The sequence below is a fragment of the Aquila chrysaetos genome, chromosome 14 (assembly GCF_900496995.4).
Source record: "Aquila chrysaetos chrysaetos chromosome 14, bAquChr1.4, whole genome shotgun sequence".
Lineage (NCBI taxonomy): Eukaryota > Metazoa > Chordata > Aves > Accipitriformes > Accipitridae > Aquila > Aquila chrysaetos.
In genome coordinates, this window is record NC_044017.1 from 30,761,481 (window position 1) to 30,787,221 (window position 25,741).

At 47.1% G+C, this 25,741-nt stretch overlaps 1 protein-coding gene across 1 annotated transcript in view; it reads right to left on the reverse strand.

Annotated features, from left to right (window-relative positions):
* Positions 1-3,573: 3,573 nt before the first annotated feature.
* Positions 3,574-25,741, reverse strand: part of SIAH3 (siah E3 ubiquitin protein ligase family member 3) — a 46,899-nt gene continuing 24,731 nt past the window's right edge. Inside the window, exon 2 of the mRNA XM_030036713.2 lies at positions 3,574-4,377. Within this exon, the coding sequence (XP_029892573.1) occupies positions 3,784-4,377 (594 nt within the window). The 3' untranslated portion in view covers positions 3,574-3,783. The remainder of the gene's footprint in view (positions 4,378-25,741) is intronic.

The window sequence follows — 25,741 nt, forward strand, 5'->3', positions numbered from 1 at the left end:
GCTTACTGGCCAGTATTCGTAAAGGATGGTATCAGAGCCCAGTGGGAAGAGGACTACTTCCCTACTTCTCAGCAAGCCCTCCGGCTGGCGCTGGCACTGGCACAGCAAGATCTTTTGTCATCTTCAAGATGATGAGACTAGGGATGCTTCAGCTGATTTATAAGTAGTCATGGATATATGATGTGAGCTTAATTCATAATGGGATTGAGCTGAAAGCACTAATGCTGTTTTACTGCAGATCTGACATTAACATTCACACTGTGTCTGATGGATAGTGCAGAAGAACCAAAGTAGGTTTTGTAGTGGGTCTGGTAGCAACCCATCTGGCTCAGCCTGATGGAATTATTGTTGCGATTTACTAATCTAGGCACAAGAAAATCCATCCATGAACACAGATATGTAAAAAAAAACCCAAACAAAACACCTCACCACTTTGTCTATGTAAAAAAAACCCCAACAAAATAAAGAGGGAACACTGCTTTCAGGTAGGTAGGAAAGCAGAATTTTGCAACAGCTGCATAGTAATTTTGCAAGAGCTGCATAGCAATTTTGCAAGACCTCATTTTCTCCTGCACCAGAGGAAGGGTACTTCCTTACTTCAAAGAGATGTAAGGCTGTGTTCTTCACATTTTTGAAGGAATTTGCAGCGACTGGGTATAATATTATAAAGATGCAAAATATTAGAGTACAAAATGAATTCTAGGAGCCCCAACTTCAGGCCAAATTTGCAAAACCAAGCTACAGCTGCCTTTGAAACATGAGTAAAGAGCTGTAAAAAGTGCTATATTATGGGCATTGAAAGAGTGCATGTAAACTGAATTTCATTGTTGATCCCACTTGCCAGCATTTTAGGATTTATGTCCCACCATGCAGCATATTTGCTTCACCTTTGCTTTATGGCAGTGAAGGGTTGCTCATAGGCTTTGAATTATGACAGAATTAGACTGTCTTCCATGGTAGAAAGTCCTTAAATATACCCTTAAACATCTGGGTTTTATACTGAGATGCCTATGAAGGCTAGAATTAGGCACCCATATCCCCTTTCTCCCAAAAATGTGTCCTCCTTTTCTGTACTGGGAGTCTTACTGGGCAGAATTTCATCAGTACTCCAACACATCTGGATTTCTGAAATCACTGCCAGAGCTGGGGCTTTGCAGCTGTGAAGAGAGCCGAGCAAGGAGGTTACTTGGTTGGCTGCAAAGAGCAGGGAAAACAATTTAAGCAACAGCACCCAAGAGGCAAAAGCAGGAGGAAGCAAGAAGTGCCATGGGCTCTGCAAGCCGAAGGGTGAAACCCAGCTTGAGAGGTTGAGAACGGGCTGAGAAGGGTGGCCACCAGATGAAGGAAAGGGAAAGGCTGAACTGTTGGTGTGGTCATGAGAAAGCTCTGGGAGAAGGACACGTGGGATGCGAGGAGGTCCGTGTTGGGGACCTCACACTTCCAAGTGCCTCCTGCTCCGTTGAAACCAGAAAACCAGGATGCTGGCAAGGGATGGGGATGCCCATCCCAGAGAACTGTTGCTGTCACACTCATCCTGCCCCTTTGGTGAGGGGCATGCCCCAAAATACCAACAGCGCATTCGTCTTTTCAGTAGATATTTCAGGAACAGAAGGTGCCAACTAGCAAGAAATAAATAGTCTGGCACAAGTGAATACCCGAGGAATATCCCTCCCCCTAGAGCTGATTGTGATCAGGCAACAAAAGCAGCATTACGTTAGGTCTCTACCACAGTGTACAAAGAGCTCAGGATATTTAAGCTAGAGGAACTCTTTTTATTGGGGTTTTATTGCTTTTGCTTTGTTTTAATTCAGCAGCAGAATATTTGCCGGAGGAGCTGGAGAAGCCAGTTTCAGTCCACAAAAATGCCAATGATTTATTTATTGCTATCATTTAGGGAAAGGGCAGCAGTTGCTGGTTCTGAATATTTAACGTCGCAGGGAAAAAGGAAGCCGCTCTGAAGCCTGCGTGTTCCAGTGAAGCACTGCAAACCAGCATGCCCCCCTGGCCCCCCAAATTCAGAGGTGGGAGAGCTGTGAAAGTATGCCCCAGCATACTCTTACGGGGACTGAGACGACTTCTTCAGACCTCGGCTTGCGTGTTCATGAGCAGCCTGTTGAAGAGACCCTAGCTCCTCTCTGAGCAGGGACCTGCTATGAAAGTCCAGGTAAGGAGGCGAGGCGCATCTGCAGCTCAGAAGGTATCACCTGCGTAGCAGTCATCTCAGGAAAATTGCAATTTGTTTTACTTCACGCATCATTTGTAATAATTCCCAGGAGAGCAGCAGGTGGGAGAGATTAGCATCCGTGGGTTTGCCCACCCAAAGCTGGCTACAGCGAGATGCCTTTTGAAACGCTGAACGCTGTTCTTAGCTTGCTTCCCCCCTTCCCTGGTTTTCCGAGGGACTCAAGCAACGAGCCTCAGTCTCCCTAGCTACTAACTGACTCAACCCACCAGATGTTTCTCGAAAAAGCGTTCAGGAGCAGCCAGGCCACAGCCACAAACGAGCAGAAGGGAAAACAGGCAAAGACAGTTTCCCATGCTTCTCGTGTGTCACGCTCACTGCAGAGCCCCATCCTTCAACACGTCACCTACTGCGGAGGGATTTTACCGCTGGTGTTGGCTATGGAGGAAACGTGCCTGACTCCAGGTGGGACCGAGTGTCAGGACATGGCCAGCATCTGCCTCTGACTCTCCCCAAGGAACCATCCAAGGGAGAAGCTCTTAGAGAAGCCTGCGCCTTCTTGTGACCGTTGCCGTCTGTGAAACACCCTCAGCAGAAGAAAGGGACCATTACCACCCCCCCCAAGTGGATGGAAGAAAAAAAATTAAGGTTATTTTTAAAGGAGAGCATTTCAAATCTCATAGCCAATTTGCAAATGGATATTCTGGCTGCATTGTTTTAAATCAATATTTAGCTGAGCACACCCTGTGGGTCTAAGGGGCACAGAATTCAATAGCAAGATCAGTACACAACTTAGGACCATCCTGATACTTTATTTTCTGAAATTCTCCTTTTGAATGCTTAAGGAAAGAGCAGCTAAAAAGGTGAACGCCCCGATGGCTGGCTATGGTTATATCCATCCTGGAGCCAGACCATCTAGTAAGCCTCTCACTGCCCATCACGATACAAGAGTGAGATTTAACCAGTGACCACCCACTAGCTGTCATCCCCAATTTCATGCAGGATGAGGCTTCCCAAGAGCTGGCTCAGTGGAGAGGGTGACTTTTTCTTCTGAAGATTTCGTTGTCTGGGTGGTGGAGGTTGCTTCCTCAGAAGCTGAAGGGAGCTCTGAAACCGCAAGCTCCCCAGGGCTTGGTTGTGACTGCAGTGTAGGAGTTAAATCACTATTGCTAGTATTGAAACCTGGGTGCTCTTGTCCCTTAGTGGAATACTTTACCTTTTATCAGGCGTGGGGGGGGCCTCCTTAATACCAGGCAATTAGGCCGACAATGAAGAAAACACATTTGCATACCACGCTCAGACCAAAGGTTTCTATGAGTCACCCTGGGTGCACTTTCCAGGAGAAAGCGTTTCCAGTGTTGCTGCAGGGCGACAATAAATTGATTAGCCTCTTTAAAATTTCTCATAAAATTGTATTAACAAAACGGTAAATACATTACACAGAGACCGTAACCACAGGATGTTTACATAATGCCCACTGTGGACGAGTACTAAATACCATAAAAGACCTGAGACCCCCCCGAAAAGTCCGCAAGTTCTGGCTCTCACAAGGCAGCTAGAGCACCATTGTTCCTCCTCCTCCTCCTCTTCCTCTCCCCCCTTCACATTTCAGCTTCGGCGTTGTGAACTTTGCTGGTGGTTATTGCAATTCCTATCGCTAGGCTTCCGTTGTCGGAAAAGAGTTGGGCCAGGGAAGTGTTCAGCACAAGGCAATCCCCGTCCGAAATGACAGAGTCAACGCACTCCAGTACCGACCTGGGGGTCGCCTCCCACTTAAGGCGCCTCTGGTTCCTGTTGAGCTCCAGCCGGTAGGTGAAGTTGTCGGCTTGGGTCGGCGTGCCGATCAGCATCATGGTGGCGAAGAACTGGGGGTGGCCTTCGTACTTCTCCTGCTTCCTGAGGACCAGCAAAAACTGGTGGCCAAGGCAAGAATGCATGATGATCCAGTCCGTGGGTGCGGGCAGGTGCATGTCCGTGGCCAGGAAGACAATCTCTGCCCCCTGAAGGATGTTGATGCGGTGGGTCTGCCTCAGGTGGGACACCACCACCTCCAGGTGCCCTTCCCACGGGCAGGAGAAGAGCGGGCACGTGCAGGGAACCAGCTGGGGGTCATGCACCGCTTCGTGGTGATGGCAGGGAGGAAGGACGCCTTGCTCCGCAGACGTCTGGGCAGCTGCACAGCGGGTTGGTGCATACTGCAAGAAGAGAGAAATTACATGTGATGGCAGGTAGAGCAGGAACCGGCGCAGATATCCAAGCTGCAGACCCCGCAGACGTCAGTCACCTAACACCCCGCCTAAAACAGCACCGGTGGGAACACCAGGAACTCGGCACTCCGGAGATCGGGGGCAATCCAGACCTGCATCTGCACAGCAAAAGGTGCTGGCAGTTGCCTTGTTCTCCAGGAGAAGAGAGAAACGGTTTGAGCCACGATAAGTCACTTCAGATGAAAGTGATGTATGTGTTTAAAGAGCGATTTCATTAGTTCGGGGGGAAAAATCTGATTAAAAAGAAAAAAAAAAGCCCAACAAAGCAAGGACAGCATGGGGCATTTTATATAGTTAAGGCTCTTGCAGCTCAGAACAAGGAAATGAAATATGTATGGCTTTATTATTCTTTAATGAAACACACTGGCAAATACAGGCATTTCTCCCGAAACAATATGCTTTATAACACCCATAATTTGTGAAATAAAAGTCAGTTTTTATTGTATACGATGCCTTCTTTTTTTTTTTTTTGTCCATATATTTGTGCTTAATTGATGCGCTTACCTCCATAAATCTTAAATGGCTCTCAAAGGTGGATGGATGGCAAATTTAGGGCATTTTTATACTAAAGTAAATTTGGATTAAGGTAGGGCAGCTAGCTAAAAAGGCAGCAGCTCTTGCAGAAGGATTCCATGTGAGAACTAGGAAGCAAACCACCCTGCCTCTGTCAAGCAGATGTTGCTGAAGAGAAATGAGTAAGTCTTATTCCACCAAAAGTGTATCCACATGTAATGCTATTCAGGAAGAGTAATGGCTCTCCGCAATAACTCTGTGCGTAGACAAACCCTAAGGCACAGGGATGCCGGTCATGATTCATCCTGCCCAATTTTAAACATTTACTTCAGCCACCCGAGACGGAAACCTGGTTACTTTGGACTGCCTCTGCAGTCAATAGAGGGAGGCAGCCCTTCCCGTGGTGGACTCAGATCGTAGCTGGAGTAATTCACCTCCCAAAGGTGGCACCGGCTGCCGCCGGAGTGGCTAAGGCTGAGATCCAATCTGTCTCGTTGCACCTAAATTTTAGATGCTGAAACGTAGGAGGACATTGTCTCTCTCTGAACTCCTTTGGAGATACTTACAAGGAATACAAGAATTAAGAGTACATACATATATATGTACATTTTGCTTTAACATAGGTTTTAGGAAGATTCATGTAATTCCCTGAATATTGCCCCACATCTGTTCATTTTAACATATGTACCCCAAATTACAAGAACAACAGTATGGTTCTAACATCTAACGGTTGTTCTCCTCCATGCCACATCCAAGTCATAGTAGATTTGGGCTTTATTCAGCTAGTTTTGAGCAGAGATTTGTTTTAATCAGGGGCAAGCACAATCCTGTATAGCAGGTGCCAGATACGTTGCAAATGGTGCGTTGTCTCATCTCTCTATGGATACCGTGATGGCTTTCACTACAGCCTTGACGTGAGAGTAAGTGTTCTTACTGTAAGCAGTTCTTCCCACCAGAACTTGCTCTTTTGCTTTCCAGGATGTTTTGGAAGGCAATCTCTCGGATCAACTGTCCTAACTCTCAGATGACCAGGGCTTCCTTGCCAGCCAGGATGGCAAAGTCCTGGATCTCCGTTCTCGTTTTGTCAGTAGGTGCCAGGGGATGTGATGGGCAGAGCAGGGTTGTGATTGCTGCTGCTGGGAAATTCACGGTTCTTCCCAAGGCACGGGGTGTCAAAGGGAGCTGTTTGTTCTTCCTCTGGCATTTGATACGAAGAATAATCGAGTATTTAAGCCCTATTATTGAACATTGCAGCTTTTTCTCTGGAGAATTATTTCTTCGATAGTACTGTTCTACTTTTCCCTTCCTCATATTTTATTTGTTTTGCTGTATAAAATTCAAGAATATAAACTTTCCAAGAAGATAATGAATTGAGGACAGATAAATGACTATCATTGTCTGGGAAATAAAACAGGTCATTATAAACTAATCGAGGTTTGTGGCTTTAGCTGCCTGCTTATCGTGGTGGGATTACTGGTTCACACTAAATTCTACATTAATTTTTGCATCCCATTAGGATGAAAGTTATGGTTAATTTAAACTCTTTTTGGTGAAGGAGGCAACTGCAATGGCAGATCGTAAAAGCCTTTTAAAAAATCCCTGAAATGCTAATTGCCTCATAAAATGAATTCTAATCTCCCAATCTAATACAGTGGGTGTGAGCAATTACTTTCTCTCACCAAACTGTTAATGCAACATTAGTGATTATACTAATTAAAACTAATGAACTCATACTCACATGCTGATAAACCTCTCAACCACTTGACAAGTTCCAGCCTTCTATCAGTTTTATTTAACTCCTCTTTCGGAAGATGAATCTTAAATTAACCTCTTGAATAACATTCAAAATTAGGTTTTGAAATGTGAAGCTTTATAGACTGTGTATAATTCCTCTCCAAAGATTACCAGAGTCAGAGAAACCATTTCCACTGAGGATGTAATTGAATTTAGAAATGCATTCTCCTAATTTGATAAGCATGGAGAGCAATGGTAACTCATCCATCTAAACTGTATCCAAGGTAAGAAAATACAAATCTCTCCAAAAATCACTGTATGACAAGCACGTTTCTATGGCTCAGGAACTGGAAAAATAAATTACAATGAGCAATTTATTCAATGTATCTTTCTTCTTTCCTTCATTTGTGATTTTTTTCTGTATGTGTGCAAATAATTGAGAATTCCCTTTCACATCTCACATTTTTTAACTATTTCTATAAACCACTTCAGCAAAGGATTTTTGGTCTGACTTCGTTCAGTTCAGGTTTATTGAAAATTCTGGAAATCCAGCACAAACCACATGATCTATTTTTATTCTCTGACTAGGTGAGAATCATGTTCAAAATCTGGTTTCTGAATTATTCAACATTCCTGTTTCTAAATTCTAAATTTTGTTATATTCTGAAAGAAATGCTTTAAAATTCCCTGTCTCTATGAAAAAAAGTCTCACAGAAAGCTAGTATTTTACTTTTACTTTTGAGGTATGAGTGCAACTATTGGGGTGCCTGTGCCCTTGTTGGTCTTCCATATGGCTGTGAATCCAACCTCTAAAACTGAAATGCAAAACAAGCACAAAATGGTCACCTTGAGTGCATTTAAATGCTTGAATAAATATTTATGAACATTTTTTTCCATGTTTAATCTGCTCCACTATTTACTTTCCATCATTTATTGCCCAATTACCTAATAAAATTAGGTTCATTATATTGTTGTGTCAGTCCAGTATTATTCTCAATTATCTTTTAGCCTGTTGGCCAATTTCAGTCAAATTTAACTGTGTGATAGAAGTCTCAAAGGCTTTAATTTTCAACCGGTTTTGTGAGAAGAGGCAGCAGGGTAGAGAAATATGACCCTTTCACGTCTCCAGGGAGGAACAGCTTGCCACGTGGGCAATATTACATTGTCAGGTAGGAGAGAACCTAAACAACAGCAGTTTGATCCCAAATGTATTATAGGCACCAGAGAACCCACATGAGACAGAGTCTTTATGAACAGGAGAAAAGGCTTCAGCCAGAGTGCTCCTCATTAGATGCGAAATAATCCCACCGCGAGACACCAAACTGCAGGAAACCAAGCTCTGCCGCTCACGGAAAAAAATTCTTTTTAATGATGCAGGTTATTACAGTGTAATTCTTTTTAAGAACGAGTCATTTGGCAAAGAGCAATCTATAAACAGAGGGTGCTTTTCTTATGGGGAAAAAAAAAGAGTTATGTTTGGACCTGGGACACAGGGCTTCTGGGTCCTGCCCCAGCCTTTCTACAGACTTTCTGCTAAAAATGCCACAAACCTCTCCAGGCGTGACTCATCTGTTCTAACTTTGATGCCTGAGGAGTAGGTGGCTAAGTCTGAAGAACATCAGCTCCTTTTACAGCCCATGCGGGGCCCCAGCGTGCAATTTACTTCATCCCAAGAGATGCTGAAGGAACATCCCCCGCCCTGGACACCGCTCTCTACACGCAGCCAGCACCAAACCCATCCTTGGGGCAGCCCCACAGAGGTTTTACTGGTTTCTAGGCAAGAAGGAGAAGGGAACCCCTATTTCAGTCTGGAGAGACTTGTACCACTATGGGCTTCTCCTGCTGCACTGGAGACAGCACAGTCTGTGGAGAAAGAAATGGATGCCTGTTCACAAGAGGGTGTAAATCCATGGCTCCCTACCACCGTTACCCCTCCAGTCACCAGTGACCTGATAGAAAATCCAGGGGAAGGTCAAAGGGTAGATCCAAGGGGTAGAGATCTCCAAGAGGTAGAGAAGACACAAGCATACCTTTGAGTCTGCAGCTGCAAAGCTGAGGCACCCACCCAGGAGAGAGGGCTTTGGTATTGCTCCTCATGCTCTGAGGGACCTTTTGCACTTTAACTAGCAAGGACTTTAGGTCAACGATGACAAAAATAGTGCAAACAGAGGCAGAAACCCACACTGCAACCCTCCTGGCTGAGGTCTTGGCCCTGTGGGGTGCAGGCACCGGCTATACCACCGTCCCTCAAGCCCTGCTTCTCTGCTGCACGTTGGCACAGCTTCAAACGGGAGAGCAAAGGTGGTTGCTGCCCTGAGCAGCCAAACGCCTTGCAATTAAAGTCCCGACTTGCAAATGGGGAATTACCTTGCTGCAAACCCCTCAGGGTGAGGGAGGGTTGAGTCCAGTCCTCTCACCCCATGGGAGACAACCCAGACCCTGACGATCTGGAGTAAAAGGAGGGTGAGTAGCACCACCACATTGTAGAAGAATAAACGCTGCTTAGGTCTTCAGAGTGAAGGTTGAATGTCACCTTTCTGCACTTTCCAGTGTACCCCAGTGCTATACTGGGAGCCCGGATGCTTTATTCACGCTTTTACTTACAGTAATGCACATAACGTGCAAAAAAAATCAGCCTTTTACATGCCTATGAACAGTACCTGTGCGTGCCAAGAGCATACTGAGGAGTGAGGACAAGGACTCGTTCGCTGCCTGGTCAATAAGGGTTTCTGACAGCAAAGCAGGTGCTGTGAATAATCATCTTTTTCCAGACACTTCACAGCTGTGCAACGGCATTTTATCCAGGGACGACACACAACTTTGCAGACACTCATTAATTCACCCATGGGCTGGGCTATTTGCGAGGGGAGGTCAATGGTGTGGTTTGAAGGCCATCACCGTGGGGCTTCTGAGCAGGGTCGCGCAGAAAACAGCAGCGATGAAAATAAAGCCGTCGGACACGCCAGCCAACACAAACCAGCAGACTGTGCTCCCTCTCGACCCCGGTCCAGCTTCAGCACACCCTGAGACATTGCAACCTAGTCCTTCTCCTGAGAGGGAACCCCTGTCTGCTCCTTCCGTGGATCCAAACTCTTTCCTCTTCAGCCACAGCTTTCCTGGTTGGATTACAGGAGACTTGGTAGCTGCCTCCTGCTACAGCCGACCCTACTCAGATCCAGTTTCCTATTGTGTACAACTTTGTAAAACTTAACGTTGTTTGGGATAACACCTGATTCAGGCTGACTTTGAAATGTATTTTAAATTGTACATACATTTATGTAAACACACATATTTACATGTAGACTCCTAACACTTACAGGTCCGTTTCAAGTGTTTCTGAGAATAACGCAGTGGGGAAAAACACAGTTTTGTCCAGGTTAAACCATTCTGGTACCTTTTTTATTTAAAAGATGGTGGGACCTGGGAGGATGGAAGCCCATGCATTTTGATGATGAGCTTATTTTTGCTGTCCTTGTGAAAATAGTCCCAAATTTGAGACTGCATATTTTTTCTAAAACTGCCTCAGAGAAGAGTTCATTTTGTCATGTTCTGCTATGAGGCTCATTGCTGTGGCTGTCTCTGTGCGTCACAGGCATCTGTCAGCTGATATGTATGATGTTGAGCTAAAGTACAACGGCAGTGTATTTCGCTGTTTAGGGTCAAGGAATTTAGGCACAGAGAGATTAAAGTTCCAGGTGTATTGACCATATTTTGTTGCCCAGCTTATTTCACACAGCCCCTGATTTTTCATAGTAGAATTGCCTCCTAGACCACTTGATATTTTCAAAGTCCAGCCTCCATTAACCTCAGATGCAGCTACAAGTGATTAAACTATCCACAAATCAGGTCTAAGACTTGAGGTCGAGCAACCTGGGAGCAGAGATCGACTGACTAGAAGCCATCCACGAAGAGCTTGCTGTAAATGACTCTCCAGTATCATACTGGGCTTTCCAGGCAGAGGCATGAGTGGAGACCAGTTCTCCAGGGCAGCGTGGTCTTCCTCCCAGCTACAGGACCTCCTTGCTTATGTGCCATCACTTATCTCTTCCACCGCCCTACCTGTGATAAGGGACAACAAGGGATGCGGTCACCCGGTAGGTAGGTGAGCAACCTGGAAACGTCCCATGAGAACTTGGTGGATTTTTGGCTTTGACCTAAATATTTCTGCAGGCGAGGAAGGACCCGGGCCTGCAGCTGTGGGGTGCTTTGAGTGAGAGCTCCATGGCAACTTCCAGGGTTTCTGTTGAAACAAATCGACTTTCTCTTTGCCAGAGATATGTGCAATTTATTCAGGTTTTTTTAGTCTTCTTCCTCTTCCTTGGCTTCTCAGGGTCTGATTGCTTCTTCTCATCTGTATGGAAAATAATTTTCTAATTCTCAGCTTCTTTCTGCCTCATAAAAGCTTTGCCACCCACTAACATCCACCTCCACGTTACTTACACCCACCACACAGGGACAGATGCTCAAAAGAACTATAAAGGTGACATGAAGAAAGTAGTGAGTCTTTTAATCCTGTTCTTCATTTAATGTCTCTTCTGCTATTTTTCAGTATGCTAATGAGATTTTCTAAATCTCTCAGATGAAAGAAAAGAGAAGGAAAAAAAAAAACCACCAAACCCCTCAACCTATTTTGTCAAAAGATATACTTCCATATCTGAAATTAAGAAGTCCAAGTCAGGGCTCATGTTGGGGATTTATTTAAAATTTTAATTATACAAAATCCCATTCATTATGAATGCATCAGTTGAATTTCTTAAGTACTGAATATTAGTTGCAGCTTTGGCAGTGGAAGGATTTGTTTTCCCTACTACCAAATGGCATCGAGAGTACAACTTCAAGCTCATTTTGCTAATCTCAGTTTGCAACATAATCAGGCGTGACTTGGTGACACAGCGCACAGGATGTGTTAATGGCTGTCCTCACGCTAATTACACACCTCTGAGTACGCAGAGAAAATGCTGCTTTAGTACATGTCCACACTGTAGCACCACACTTCTCTGTGTCAGAGGACCCTGAATTTTAGATGAGGCCGCATGTTTTTAGAGGTATTATGGAAAAAAAGAAATTTGTTTTTGTGGTAGATGTAGCAAAAATATGTTACAGCATTTGAAATGTATCCCAGATGGAAAGAAAGACATTATTCTCAAATTAAAACCCCTTGCTTGCCTTTCAAAAATCAGTTTTTTTCAGCATAAACTGTCATGCAAGCAAAAAACCCCAAGAAACTTGACATTCTTCAGTATATTGAAAACAATGTAATTATAATGAAATATAAACAGGATCCATACCAAAGCATTTCAGTCTTGTAGATGCTTTCTGAGAGACACCCAAGGGTAGACACTGGCAGGGTGGAGGAAGGTCACGCTCTCCAGTTCTCCTGCTTTAGAACCAAGTTTGACGGACCATTCCCAGCCCAGGTGGGAGGGTACCGAAACGTCCCGTGTTTCGGGCTGAAGGGAGATGCACCACCTTACTGACCCTCAGCCAAAGCTGCAGATGGGTCATGGACACCCAGACAAATGATCCCGGTTTAGCTGCTGTGTTTGCTGGATCTTACCTGAAATCACTTTCTGTGCATTCTTTGAGGAATAAAATACATTGAGTATATACAAGCAAAACCATGCACGTGGGCAATTCCTGTGGAGCATCTGGCACAGTTATTTGCTAGCCAAAATAAATGAAAAGCATGGAGACGAAATGGATGAAATGGAAGCATCTGGACCTGTGGAGGTCTGGCAGGTTGGCAAGTTGGCAATTACCTCTGGGGTGATTGCCCTGTGCCTGCTCCAAGGGCTTAACCAAGGATGAATCTTAGATTTAAATCTGTAAGAACAGAAAAAAAGCACCCCGGCTTTGAGTGAACACGGTATGAGACCATGACCGTGGGAACAAATAGGACCAGACATGCTCCTAGTGCCCAGAGCATCCTTGCTCAGTGCAGGTTTATCCTGCACCCATGCTCACTACCCTCACCCACGTTGCTTTTCTGCTCTCTGTTACTTGGGTTTGGGACGCCCTGACAGAAACAGTGGCTTCCTGGAAATTTTGAAGGGCGTTTAAAATGAAGGGGAACGATAGAAGAAGACAATAAACTCCTGTTCCTCAAGGAGAAGCCCACGAGGGTGCTCTCGCCAGTACCATTCAAGCCCTTTGCAGAGGCACCCAAGAGAGGAGCTGAACTGAGGCTGTTTCGGTGGAGCGGGAGCCGGCGTTCCCGCTGGGACCGTGGACAGACTCTGCCTCTGCCATGAGGAGCTTCCCTGAAGTGCAGACAGCTACTAGGGATGAATCCAGATCCTGGATCCTGAGCTACAGCTACTGTCGGCAATAGAAGTGGAAAGGGTGGACGGCTGCAGGTCAGAAACATGGTTTTCCTCCTCTGCTGGTAGTTTAGAGATAATCAGATCATTTCCCTCTCTGGTTTGGTTCTGGAAGACCCTGAACTTCCTCCTGGCAGAGTGCCCAGCCTCACAGAAGGGCTGGAGCCATTACGGATTCAGAAGAAGCCGGGCTGGAGGGTGGGACGTGCCCTTGGGACCTGATTTGCAACTTGAATTCTCTTTGTTGTATTTTAGGACTGAGCACAACGCAGTGACAACAAACCTTAATGCAGAGTATTTAAAGTTGCATTGCAACTGCCGATGCACTGGGGCATGGAGACGTTTACCCTCTTCTCTTTGGGCTAGAGGAAGATTTTATACCTTGTTCTAAGCAAGGGTGATGCCTCTAAATGCCGTCCCCTTTGGCAAGTATCAGAAGCCAAGGCACAGGCTATCAGCTCTTGCTCCAGAAGGGCAGGGTGTAACCACTGTTTATCACCAGATCGCTCATGAGGCAATGCTGGTTGTGGCTCTGGGTGATGTAGTGGACGGCCTGAATATGTGAAAAGAGATAATCGAAATGTAGAATTATCTGAAGATTCACTTCATCCTTTATCCACTTTGTATTTTGGATAAAGCCTGTTAACAAAGTGCAAAACCATTATAGGCTTTAATTAAAAGCAAAGTGATAAAGTAGTTCCAAGCTGCATCTGCTCTGTCTGATAGGGGAGGCAGAGTTCACAAGAGCCCTATATCTGACCTGTTGATTTTGTGTCTTACATTCACAATGAAAAAGAAATTAATATGGAAAAGAATTTAAAAAAAAAGAAAAGAAATGATTGCCCACTGTGCTCATAAACTTACCAGTTCAGACTGGCTCTAATAACTCATCATCCAATATTCATTTACAAGTTACTACAGTAACAGCATGTCTCCAAGAGGAGCAGATTTGCTGGTGTTAGCTGAGATAATTAGACCAAATCCACCCTGAGACAATCGAAATGCTTCCCTTCCATCAGGCAACCTCCAGCTATCACAATTATATGACATTTAAATCCACTAACTGCTCTTTCAGAAACGCACCCCGGGAGTGCCAAAGGACGGCACAAACATTACCGGTCTGTCGGAAGGAGAGAAGGGATGAGGTGGTGGTTGTTGAGCAAGCCCTCGTCCTCTCTTGATGGGACCCATCCGCACACACCGCCTGGCCGAGGATTTGCTCCGTGGTCTGTGTCACATTGCTCTTGCAATTGCCACAGGGTAAAGTACAATTAAGCCTCCACCAGGCAGATCACAGCCGAGGTCAGACCCTGGGCTGGGGCCACGTAGTTGGAGCAGGGAGGGAGCAGAGGGCATGCAGTGCTGCCGATGCTGGCTCCCTGTCCTGTCTCATAGGCTGTGCCTGTGCCTACATCGCTGTAGCAGTCACTGAGCAATGTACGAGCCATAAGACATTCCTCATTATCGGTTAAGACCTTCTCCTGAGAGCCATGTCTGGGGAAATGCAAGAGTGGCTTAAAATCACGCCTGTCTCCCTCCTGCTGAGGCACCGCTGGTACCGGCTGGCGACGAGCATCTCAAAACCCATCCGCAATGGCCTGATGTGGCAGAGGTCATGCTCAGGTTTCAGGAGCATTAGTTAGAGAAGAGGGGAAAATATATTGTGCGGGGCTCAGAAAAACTCTCCTTTCCCCTGCACATCCCTGCCCCTTCTCCACCAGTGACCTAGCCCTGAGCTTTCAGCTTGCCCTTGCTCTGGGTGCCTGCAACGTGAGTGCGGCGTTGAAGGAAAAAGTCTCCCTGGTACAAGACAACTCAAAATTCATCATTATTCCACTGTCAGCTGAAAGTGTGTCTTGAGTTTGCGCAGTCAGTCTTAAGAAAGGGGAAAAAACGCAAAATAATCTAGATAAACCAATGCGAGCCGTTAGCTTTGGGCATGAAACACAAAACTGCAAGTCTGGGGAAATTCTTTTAGTTTGTGTAATGTATGCTGATGCTTCATTGATATGTTCTTTGCAGTAAGGAAAGGGACATTTCTGTGGAAACATCTGGCTTGTGTCACAAATATTTCTTTTAATTTTGTGCAAATCATAACCTGCTCCTTCTTCTTCCTCCCCCTCAAATTCTCAAAGAATAGTTCTTCTAGAAGTTTTCTTCACATGGGGAGCATGCAGGTGGAAAGAAAGAACAGAAAGGGAGGCTCAGCTTAGCCAGAGAAGACAATGTTCCACCTAGAGCAAGAAAATTATCCCTATTAATAGACTGAAATTAAAGTGTTTTGTTGAAGAAAAAAAAAAAAACACCACCAACATGCCACTAAGTTAACATTCATGCTACGGAAAAGTAATGTATTGACAGCCTCTGAGTTTGCAGTGCTCTGCCTCCAGAAGGAGCAGAGCACAGAGAACAGCGGCGTTCATTTTTTTTCCAACTTGTCCTGTCAAAATGCCTCAGATCTGAGACAAAACGGTCTTCCCTAGCCGGGAGAGGTTGAGTCAATCTCCACGCTGTGCCTCCCGCAGCACTGCCCTTTTGGGGATGGAATCCCCTGGCCTGCTGGCACCTCCACTCTGACCTCGTGTGCCAGCAGCAAGAGGGAGTGTAGAATCACAGAATGATTTGGGTTGGAAGGGACCTTAAAGATCATCTCGTTCCAACCCCCCCGCCACGGGCAGGGACACCTTCCACTAGACCAGGTTGCTCCAAGCCCCATCCAACCTGGCCTTGAACACTGCCAGGGATGGGGCAGCCACAGCCTCTCTGGGCAACCTGTGCCAGTGCCTCACCACCCTCATCATAAAAAATTTCTTCCTTACGTCCAGTCTAACCTACCCTCTTTCAGTTTAAAACTGTTACCCCTTGTCCTGTTACTACAGGCCTTGGTAAAAGTGTCTGTCCACCTTTTTTATCAGCCCCTGCTATGTATCGAAAGGGCACAATGAGGTCTCCCTGGACCCTTCTCTTCTCCAGGCTGGACAACCCCAACTCTCTCAGCCTTTCTCCACAGCAGAGGTGCTCCAGCCCCCTGATGGTTTTCGTGTCCCCCCTCCGGACCCGCTCCGACAGGTCCACGTCTGTCCCGTGCTGAGGACCCCAGAGCTGGACGCAGGACCGCAGGTGGGCTCTCACCCGATGGGAGCAGAGGGGCAGAATCCCCTCCCTCGACCTGCTGCCCACGCTGCTTGGGATGCAGCCCAGGACACGGTCGGCTTTCTGGGCTGCGAGCGCACGTTGCCGGCTCGCGCCCGGCTTTTCATCCCCCGGTACCCCCAAGTCCTTCTCGGCAGGGCTGCTCTCAATCCCGTCATCCCCCAGCCTGTGTTGACACTGGGGGTTGCCCCGACCCGGGGGCAGGACCCTGCACTTGGCCTTGATGAACCTCATGAGGTTCACGTGGGCCCACTCCTTGAGACTGCCAAGGTCACTTTGTCTTCCATCCCTTCCCTCCAGTGAATCAACTACACTGCTCAGCCTGGTGTCATCTGCAAACTTGCTGAGGCTGCACTCAATCCCACTATCTATGTCATTGACGAAGATATTAAATGGCATTGGTCCCAGTATAGACCCTTGTGGGACACCACTCGTTACTGGTTTCCACTTGGATATCAAGCCATTGACTGTAACTCTTTGGACGCTGCCATCCAGTCAATTCCTTATCCATCTAACAGTCCACCTGTCAAACGCATCTCTCTCCAACTTAGACGTAGGAATGTTGTGGGGGACCGTATCAAAGGCCTTACAGAAGTCCAGGTAGATGACATCTGTAGCTCTTCCATTGCCCACTGGTGCAGTCACTCCATTGTAGAAGGCCACTAGATTAGTCAGGCATGATTTGCCCTTGGCGAAGCCGTGTTGGCTGTCTCTAATCGCATCGCTGTCTTCCATGTGTTTTGACATCTTCCAGGAGGATCTGCTCCATGATCTTACCAGGCACTGAGGTGAGGCTGACTGGTTGGATGTCACCAGGGGATGACAATGTTTTTCACGGGGAAACCATGAACAATCCAGAGGCGAGAGACCCGTCACGCAGCAGAGCCGCAGCTCCTGGAGTCTAGTTATTTTTAAAGTTGGGGAGGCTTTTGCTGGAAATCCATTGGCGTAGGGTGTGCAGCTCTGGCTGAAGCACCACAAGCTCTTTCTATTGGCTCTGGTCTCTCTGGCTCTCCATACTAAAATTTCCTGTTTCAGTGCAAGTGTAGCATTGGAGAAAGGGGGCAGAGGGGCCACATTTCTTGTTCAAAGCCATTCTTGCACTTTAATGTCCCCTCTCACACCCTCACTTGTCTTGTGGGAAGGTTTTATGTTTTAACTTCAGCCGGGTCCTCCCCATGCAGGCAGCTTAATAGATGTTCTTATAAACTTGTCTGGCTGTACAATACTCCATACCTTGCACATCATAAAAGTGAATAATTGTACAACTATTCTGATACACTCATGGGTTTTGAGGATTTGAGAGTGAGCTGGATGTTTTGGGTTTTTTTTTTGTATTCTCAGCTTTCTATAGAGAGGTTTTTACAGAGCTTTCTGTGTGACGTTATTGAACAAGACGACAGACGACTCATTTCATCACGTCAAAGGCGTTTCGGCCTTTCTTTCCCAGGACAAACTTCTCTCCTTCTTCCCGAAGGGCTGCAGGGGCTGAAGGGCAGAAGCGTGTCAGCTTAGGGATGGGACACCAAGGGAAGATCTGCTCCCCATCGCTCATGCTGCAGTGATGCCTACCTGCTCCCTGGGCCAGCGTGCAGGCGTGCGAGGGAGGGCACGGCTCCACCACCCATCGCCTGTCAGGATGCGACCCCGGGGTGAAGAGCACGGCTTTGCTGCAAGGAACTGCACACCCCTCCTCTGACAACCTGAGTCAGTCAGGGCGGGCGTTACATCTCCTGCTGGGTTCTTATCGGGCTAGGAGAGCCCGGGGCAGACCTCTGGGACCAGGCTTAACGAGCGGGAATGGCCGTGCGGTGTTTTGGGCAGCCTGGCAGGCCAAAGGCGTGAATCGGGCGTGTAGTTACTGCAAGAGGGACACCCAGACTCCCAGGAGGAGACCTCGAGTGTTCTTGAGACTTCACCAGCAGCTACTTGCTCAGTGAAGGCTGTTAGGCACCTCCATGCCCCTGTCAACATATCTTCCATCTGTCTTTAAAACCCTTCATTTCCCTCCTTTCCACCCTACGAGCATGCAGTGATGGCTTACCCTGCAATTTCCAAATCCGCAGCGAGTCCATGCTAACTCAGAATAACGTCTTTTAGATCCTCGGGGCTTGCAAAGACTTCAGGGAGAAGGATAGCTTTACTTAGCAGAAGAAACACCTGTGACAAACAACTGGATAAATTTGGGGTGTGATTTGTCTCATCTAAATGTATATCTCTAAAAGATAGACATGTTCAAATCTGAGCTACTTCCCTGAAGCTCCCTTAATAATGGAGATAAGATGTACCTCCACAGAGCAATTCATCACCCCTATTTTGAACCTGCCCATCTTCAGGGAAAGATGAAATTACCGTGCAGCACCTGCAGGAGATGTTCACTTCTCTTCCTTGGCTAGAAGTGGAGCTGGGGTCACTGGCCCAGAATTGGACATCGGACTTGAAAAGTTTCACCACGTTCAATGCAGCAGGGAAGTCACGGCTCGGAGTAGCAAAGGGTGTCGGGAGACAGCGGCTGTGACTGTTTAATGGGTGATTATGATCTGCCTATTTGCCTAATGCAGAAAATCCCTTGAGCTGACACATTTTCTTCCCAGCTAAGGGCTGGTCATCCTAATTTTCAGGCCTCTAGATTTAACAGTGAAATAAAACTAATTTACAGCCCTTGCCATTAGAAGGACAAATTTTCATCTCCATCCTTCGGGTAAGAGGCACTATAACAAATGAATGATTACTGACCCATGATACCTATTAGAGATTGCAGTTGGGTCATCTCATTTGTTGTTTTAACACAAGAAATTAAGAGCCCTAGCAGGGCTGTCACAAAAATTGAATTGATAATGAGACGAACGCTGCCTTTACCAGAGGCTTTTTCTAGAATTACATGCAGGAAAAGCTCAGCAACGACAGGACCTTGAGCCGTGGGCCCAAATCGTGGAGCCCAGCAGGACTTTCCACTTGCACTGGTTTCCTCCCATTGCTACCTGGAAGTGCAATCCAGCTCCCACATGTTGGACTTCATACAAAGGAGCAGTTAGCCATGTACGTGCTTGGCCCTTTCTCCTCCATCGCTGCCCGCAGCTAAATTGCCCACCAAAGAGGTTTTGAATCAAAAGGGGGTAAATGAATAGGACTGTTCGCTCCCAATAGCAGCCCCCGTGGCAGATTCCTGCGTGCTTATCCTGATGCCGATTGCAGACCGGTCCCTGCCGCCAGGTGACAAAGCTGGTCTCCTTCAAAAGCATCCTCAGTGATGGGAAACAAATAGCTTTCAAGTTTTAGGTGAAATACCGAAGGATGTCTTGGACAACTCAACTCTGAGCTGTGTGAAGGCAAAATTAGACCCTAGAAGTCCTGCAGAGTCTCAAGCTCAAGACATACCTATTTGGCTTCTGCTCAGACCCTCCTGCCCCTAGACCGGGGGGGGCTGTACGTCATGCACATGTAGCTCAGCACCACAGCACCTATCCTGCTCCGAGCCTGCGCTCCAGCTGCGCCCTGGCCCCTCGAATCTGCTGACCATCTCTGATTTAGCAGCGTTGCTCCTCCCTGCAACCTACCCTGACTCACCAGGCTTTCCCCATCGCGTGACACGGTGCCCTGACGTTGTCTCATGTATTGAAGGGAAGAAAATTGTAAGAATTGACTGCCACTTAATGAACTACTAGCTCGTCATTAATTGACTAGTGGTTCCTCTTTCTGATCTAACATAAGATGGAAAACTGTCCCATTGCCCTTAGTTCACAGAGGCCTGTTTAGTGCATCCACAGGCAGAGAAAGTACTCAGAGCAGTATCCTAACCTTACTTTGTGGAGTCGGGTTCTATCTTTCTTCTCCACACCAGGGTTTCATCTTAGCACTGAATGGAAGGAAATCAGAGCTGTAACTCTTTCTTCTACAGCAGAGCAGCAGAGCTGGCTGCCCTGTTTTCACGGGCTCGGAAGCGCAAACAGGAGACTGTGCAAGGTTGTGGCACGAAGCTATGTGGCAAGACCCTCTTCAGATTTAGACCATAGCCCAGAAGTTAAATGATCAATGAAGGACTTAGTATCTTCACTGCTTTCTTCCATCCACAGCCACTTAGGCCAGAGCGGTCCAGCACGGAACAGGGCTGTATGAACACAGCTCCTCCACCACTGCAAACCAGAGCAGACCCAGTACTCACCAGCTTAGGATGCAGATCATTAACCTCATCCCTGCTTAGGGTCTTGTCAACACTGGTGAGAGCAGCTACCTTCAGGGCAGGCAGTGGGAGAACCTGCTTCCACAGAAGCGCTGATGCGGTTACAGTGAGAAACCTCCCACTCCCTTTCTATTGCTGCAGTCCCAACTCGTGCATCGCAAACGGTCTTTCCCCAGAGCTGCTTTGTCTTTCTGGTGGACCTGAGGTTGCGAGGGCAGCATTGCAAAGTCGGACCTGCAAGTCACACCTCCATCTCGCTTCCCACGTGAGCTTTGTCCTCCTTTATTCCTGCTGCCTGTTTTATACGAAGATCTGCTTTAGCTTTTGGGCTTGCTCCAGCACCATTCGCTAAAATTATATCAAGTATTGATTGGTAATAGATATTTTACAGGGCAATGCTATTGAGGATACATTAAGCAAATGGAGGAGCAGGCCCATGCTGCTTTCTTCCTTTCACTCTGTGGCTGTTTCTCAGACTGGCAATCAGCAGCAGCAGAAATGTACAGGACCTGAATCAGCCGCAGCTTAAACCTGCCAGAGATCATCCAAATTAATAAGTTATGGAGAAGATTCGGTGTTGTGTTAAATAGCGGTGGGCCTGGTACTGCCCTTGGTTACAGCGAGTTACATAGGTGATCTTGTGAAATGAGAAGGGTTCAAGGAAAAAAACCCTTGTGATTCAAGAACCTCAGCATTGTGGTCTGCCATACTGCTTCGTGTTTCATTTTCACTTATTATCGCTCAATATTTTATTTCCTTCTGTACTTAGAAATGTGCCAAGCCCTGGTGACAGTGATGGCTGGCTACTATTTTTCAAGCCATGTAACTCGGGCAGTGAAGTAGAAGGGACAGTAAAAGAACAGGAAAGGGGAGACACAGTCACATCTCGGTGATGGACATTAAGGTGACACTGGCAGAAGAAGAGAGGAAAGTGAATGTTTCAGGATGAGAAATTGAGGTAAAAAAGGTTTAAGCAGCAAATTTTCACTAAGATATGGAGCAAGGTAAACTACAACTCTTAACAGGCAGATGTGAAAATGAGCACCAGTGACAGCAGTATCAACCTAAACTGACTTGCAAATGTCCTTTTGCTGGAGTTCCCTGCTACTGGCCTTACACAGGTGACTGCAGTTAAAGGCTGAAAAATTAGAAAAGACTGTGTATGAAATAACATCAGGATTAAGTTAAACCATGTGAAGCTGCAGAGCGGCAGAGTTATAGCTAAACTTCCTTCCCAGTTTGGTCTGGCATTGTCCTGATTCCGGAATCACTTGGCTATTTCTCTCCACTGCCTCTAAGGGGAGTTGAGGGCATCTAAGCTGAGCTCAGATGCAGACACCTGGTTTGCAGCTCCTGCGCTCAGGTGAGATGAATCCCACCCTGCTCCTGCCTTGGCTCCTGAGCTTCCTGGCCACCTTCCAGCCCTTTGATTCCGTCTCTTCCTCATCCATCTGCCTGGCCCTGCACTGGCTTGTGCCCACGTTGCCTCAAACACGGTCCCCTTGTTGTCTCCGTATTCTTCTTCAGATTAGTGCTTTTATGAATTTAGGCTTTCCTAACAACATCTCCGCTCTTCCCTGAACTCTACCCTAACCGAGGCAAGAGACAAGACCGTCAACATCCCGTTCTAAACTTAGACTGCTTTCAGGATCTCCGCTAGCCAGCTGAAGTACCTCCGCGCCCTCTCTTTGCCATGTGAAGATGTGCCTCGACATTGACCATCTAGCTGTTAAACCCTATACCACCCGGTCCCTCGTGTGAAAGACCCCACGTGACAAAGCAAGCATCCCTGGTTTCACCGTGGCTTGCAGCCTTCAAAGGACAGTGATATGCCGGTCTTATGTGCAAGGCCTAAACTGCCAAATAAAGGAGGTTCAGGGGCAGATCTTTGGTCCCAAGCCCAGGTGACACAACCTGGCTTACAGACATACCTTCGCTGAGGGGAGACGGGGCAGCCTGAACCCGTGCCAAGGAAAAAGTGGTGCAAGCGATCGAGGTCCAGACCTCAAACCCAGACTTTGTCTCTAATTTATCAGCTTAGGCTACCTTTATACAGGTCAAGAAAACACACCAGGAGCCGTTCCCCGGCCCTGAGGACACGTGGCACGTCTTGCGTCCATGCGGTTCAACCCGGCTCCCACGGTGTGGCCTCTGCGTTGTGCCTGGTGGGAACAGCCCCTGGTCTCTCCCAGCTCATCAAGGAGATCACTTGTTGGCACGGGGCAAATCCAGGGAGAGTGCCGGCCATCACGCAGCGTGGGTGATTGCAAGTTGGTGCTGTGACCTTGGTCTGCTGTGGCGTGGTGGATACAGCCATGCCTGTATTTCCCACACCCAGACGTGGCTCAGCTTGTGCAGGCGAGAGGCAGAAATTCACAGCAGGGATCTTCATGTGCTGCTTCCCAGGCCCTTGAAGGTTAATGGTTGCACAGAGACTGTCAGCCTTCAGGGACATCTTTTGGCACCTTTCCTAAGCACTCGGTCATTTGGAAGGGAAAATAATAATAAGCGCTTTGCCGTGGAAGGCTTTTTCTTTTGGCATCTTCTGTCAAGATGCAGTTACCTGTCGGGTACATGTTTGTTTTCGTAAGGCACTATGTAAAAGACATCTCTTCCTTCAAGCGTACATTGTGTCAGCAGCTCTTTTGGACCAATTTCAACTCCTCAGCCGTACCGCAGCTCTTCTATGGCTAGAAGAGGGCATTCAGGCTTTACCTTCCCTGTCAGCTGAAGAGTCACACCGCTCTGCAAACTGCCCTTGAAATCAATGTGGTTGCTGTATTAGAAATACTTAGCACATAAATTGTAGGACATGGAGGCAGTGCTTGTTACAAGGCATGATAAGCGTGCAGTGAACCTGCTGCACAAGCTCATTCCAAGATCTAGCACAGACTCCTCGCTCTCCCGCCTGCTTGGTTCAGAGCTTTAAGGGAGGGTGTGCTTGTGAAGGTATGCGGCTAACCTCATCCAAACTCCAGTCAGCCAGAAACGGGGCTGAGCTTTCTCACACGTTATATTTTTTTTTTTATGCTGATATGCCCACACTGCAGGTTTGGTAGTAAAATGAGCTTTCCCACCTAATTTGTGCACTTTCACCTGAAGCTGAGGATGTTATTGGGTGGGCGGTGGTTAAAGAACAATAAAACAGGAATGGAGGTGGCATACCCACATTTCAGCAGATGCCTCCACAGGGCTTGATAGTGTACACACTGATAAATAATCATAAATGGGCACCTTACCCTGGAATAACGAGACAGCGAGGGAAAGAATGGGAACTATCTGTGCAAGTTTTACATGTGCCGCAGCATTTGAAAGCTGGGGAGACCACGGTAAGGATGCATCCAGAAGGTTTTTTTGTTCCAATCCCACCAAGGAGAGCTATGTATATATGTGTAACTATTAAAGGCATATCTTCCGTGTTTGCAAACCCAAGCCTATAAAAAGACAAGCTTGTTTACCAGGGAAAGTCTTTCTCTGTGAAAAACCTAAAGGCTCTTTAGACGTGCCAAATTGATTTCTTTGTCTTCAAGCACGAATATCAATTAAGCTGAGGTTATGTCCTAGCTTAAAAGCAGGGTAAGATTTATGTGAACAATCAGTTTCAGTTACAGGGAATTAATTTTAAGTATATAGTACGGGCATAGGAGTGCATTACTTTCCTTTTATGTCATTTGTTCCCTGATACTGGCACTCTGGAGCAAGGGTATCTCAAGTAAATTTGGCTTCTCATTATACATCCAAATCCCATCAGCACAACTACAGACACCTGGCGAAGGGTCACATTCAGTTGAACACGCTCAGCTGTGTGCAGGTGACATCATGTTTCAGTGGAGGCACCTCAAGGTTCCCTAGACGTGGCTGGTAGAGGAGCTGCGGCTCCAGGGAGAAGAGCAGATGCTGAGCGGCCGGAACGGGTCTCATTTGCGCTGGAGTGGTGGATTTCTCACTTGGCTGCTTTACCGTTGTGCCACCCTCATTTTTTCTGCTGTTGTGATTTCTCCAGCACTGAGCGTAACAGGTACCTTGAAAAAGGACCGTACAGAAAGGATGAACTGCTATAAACCCCAATTCTTAGCTGAAAAAAGCCAGCAGAGCTCCACTACAGCCACTGCACCTCTGCTACGGACCTGCGCTGCTAGGAGCAGGGAGACACGGGGACAGCAGAGGATTTCACAGTTTGTGTGCTTACGTGAGGGAAGATAAATTTAGGATCCAGTCCTAGTTTCTGTGGATTGTGTTTTACAGGAGAAAGTAGCTAAAAGAAACCAGACTGCAGTTTACTGTTTCCAGAAGAGACGCAGGTATGGAGTCATGTTTCTTCTAGCCCAAGATGCTTGTGGTTTTGACTGTGTGATGACCTTGCTTCAACAGAAAGAATGGAGGGTGATCCCTGCCCCGATCCCTTCCACCATTGGGGCATTCCTGTGGGAAGTAGGAGATGCTGCTCCCCTGCTATGGGAGAGACTTTTCACTTCTAGGTTGCTCTGCAAGCAGTGGATGAAACGTAGACTGAAAGCTGCTGCCAGGGAGTTGTGTCTTCTCCTGCCCTCCGTGCGGTCATTCTGTGTTGGGTACACTCGCAAATTAAATACAGGATCTAGTCCCGTGGGGAGCATGGGACTGCCTGATTTTGCACCCAGAGAGGTACAAGTGGGAGATGCTGAGCTGAGCAAGATGGTGTTCTAAGATGTCAGCCCTCTGGGGGCAAGGAGGCACACTAGGCACCTTAGAGCATTTTCAGAACCAGCTTTGGTGTACAGGGGCTCTTACAGTGCCTAAGTGACCAGGGGAGTCTTTTGGAGCTAGAGACCAAATAGCGTCTAATTGTGTTTTAGGAGCTGGATCTTGCCCTGAGTCCCCACCAGGTCATGCTCATGGACAGGTAAAAGAAATATCACGATTTGCTCCTACACTGGCTAAGGCACCATCCATCATGGGATCTTATCCGTCCCCATATACTGGGGGACCACTGACAAGCTTGGACATCTCAGTCTATTGACTGGAGAAGAGTTACTTTGCTCTCTGACACCACAATTGAGCTTGCACCAAATGGGTCTCATACAGCTAGCTGAGAAAAAGGGGACACCTTGAATGAAGATATTGGGAAAATGCATTCAAAAGGAAGGGCCAGGTACTGGAGGTCTCTGCTCTGCCAATGGGAGCTGACCCTGATGGTGGCTGTGGCTGCAGAAGAGGGTGGGAAGAATGAAACTAGGCTCAGCCAGATTGGGGATTCAGCCTGAAACGCTTGCACGGGGGTTGCCTAGGTGTGGAGCACACGATATCGGTGGCATGCAAGCCTGGCATGGTGCCGGGACCTATCAGTCATAATATGGATCCTCACCAGCGCTGCTGATCTTGGTGCCCGGCAAAAACTTGCTTGCGGATCTGT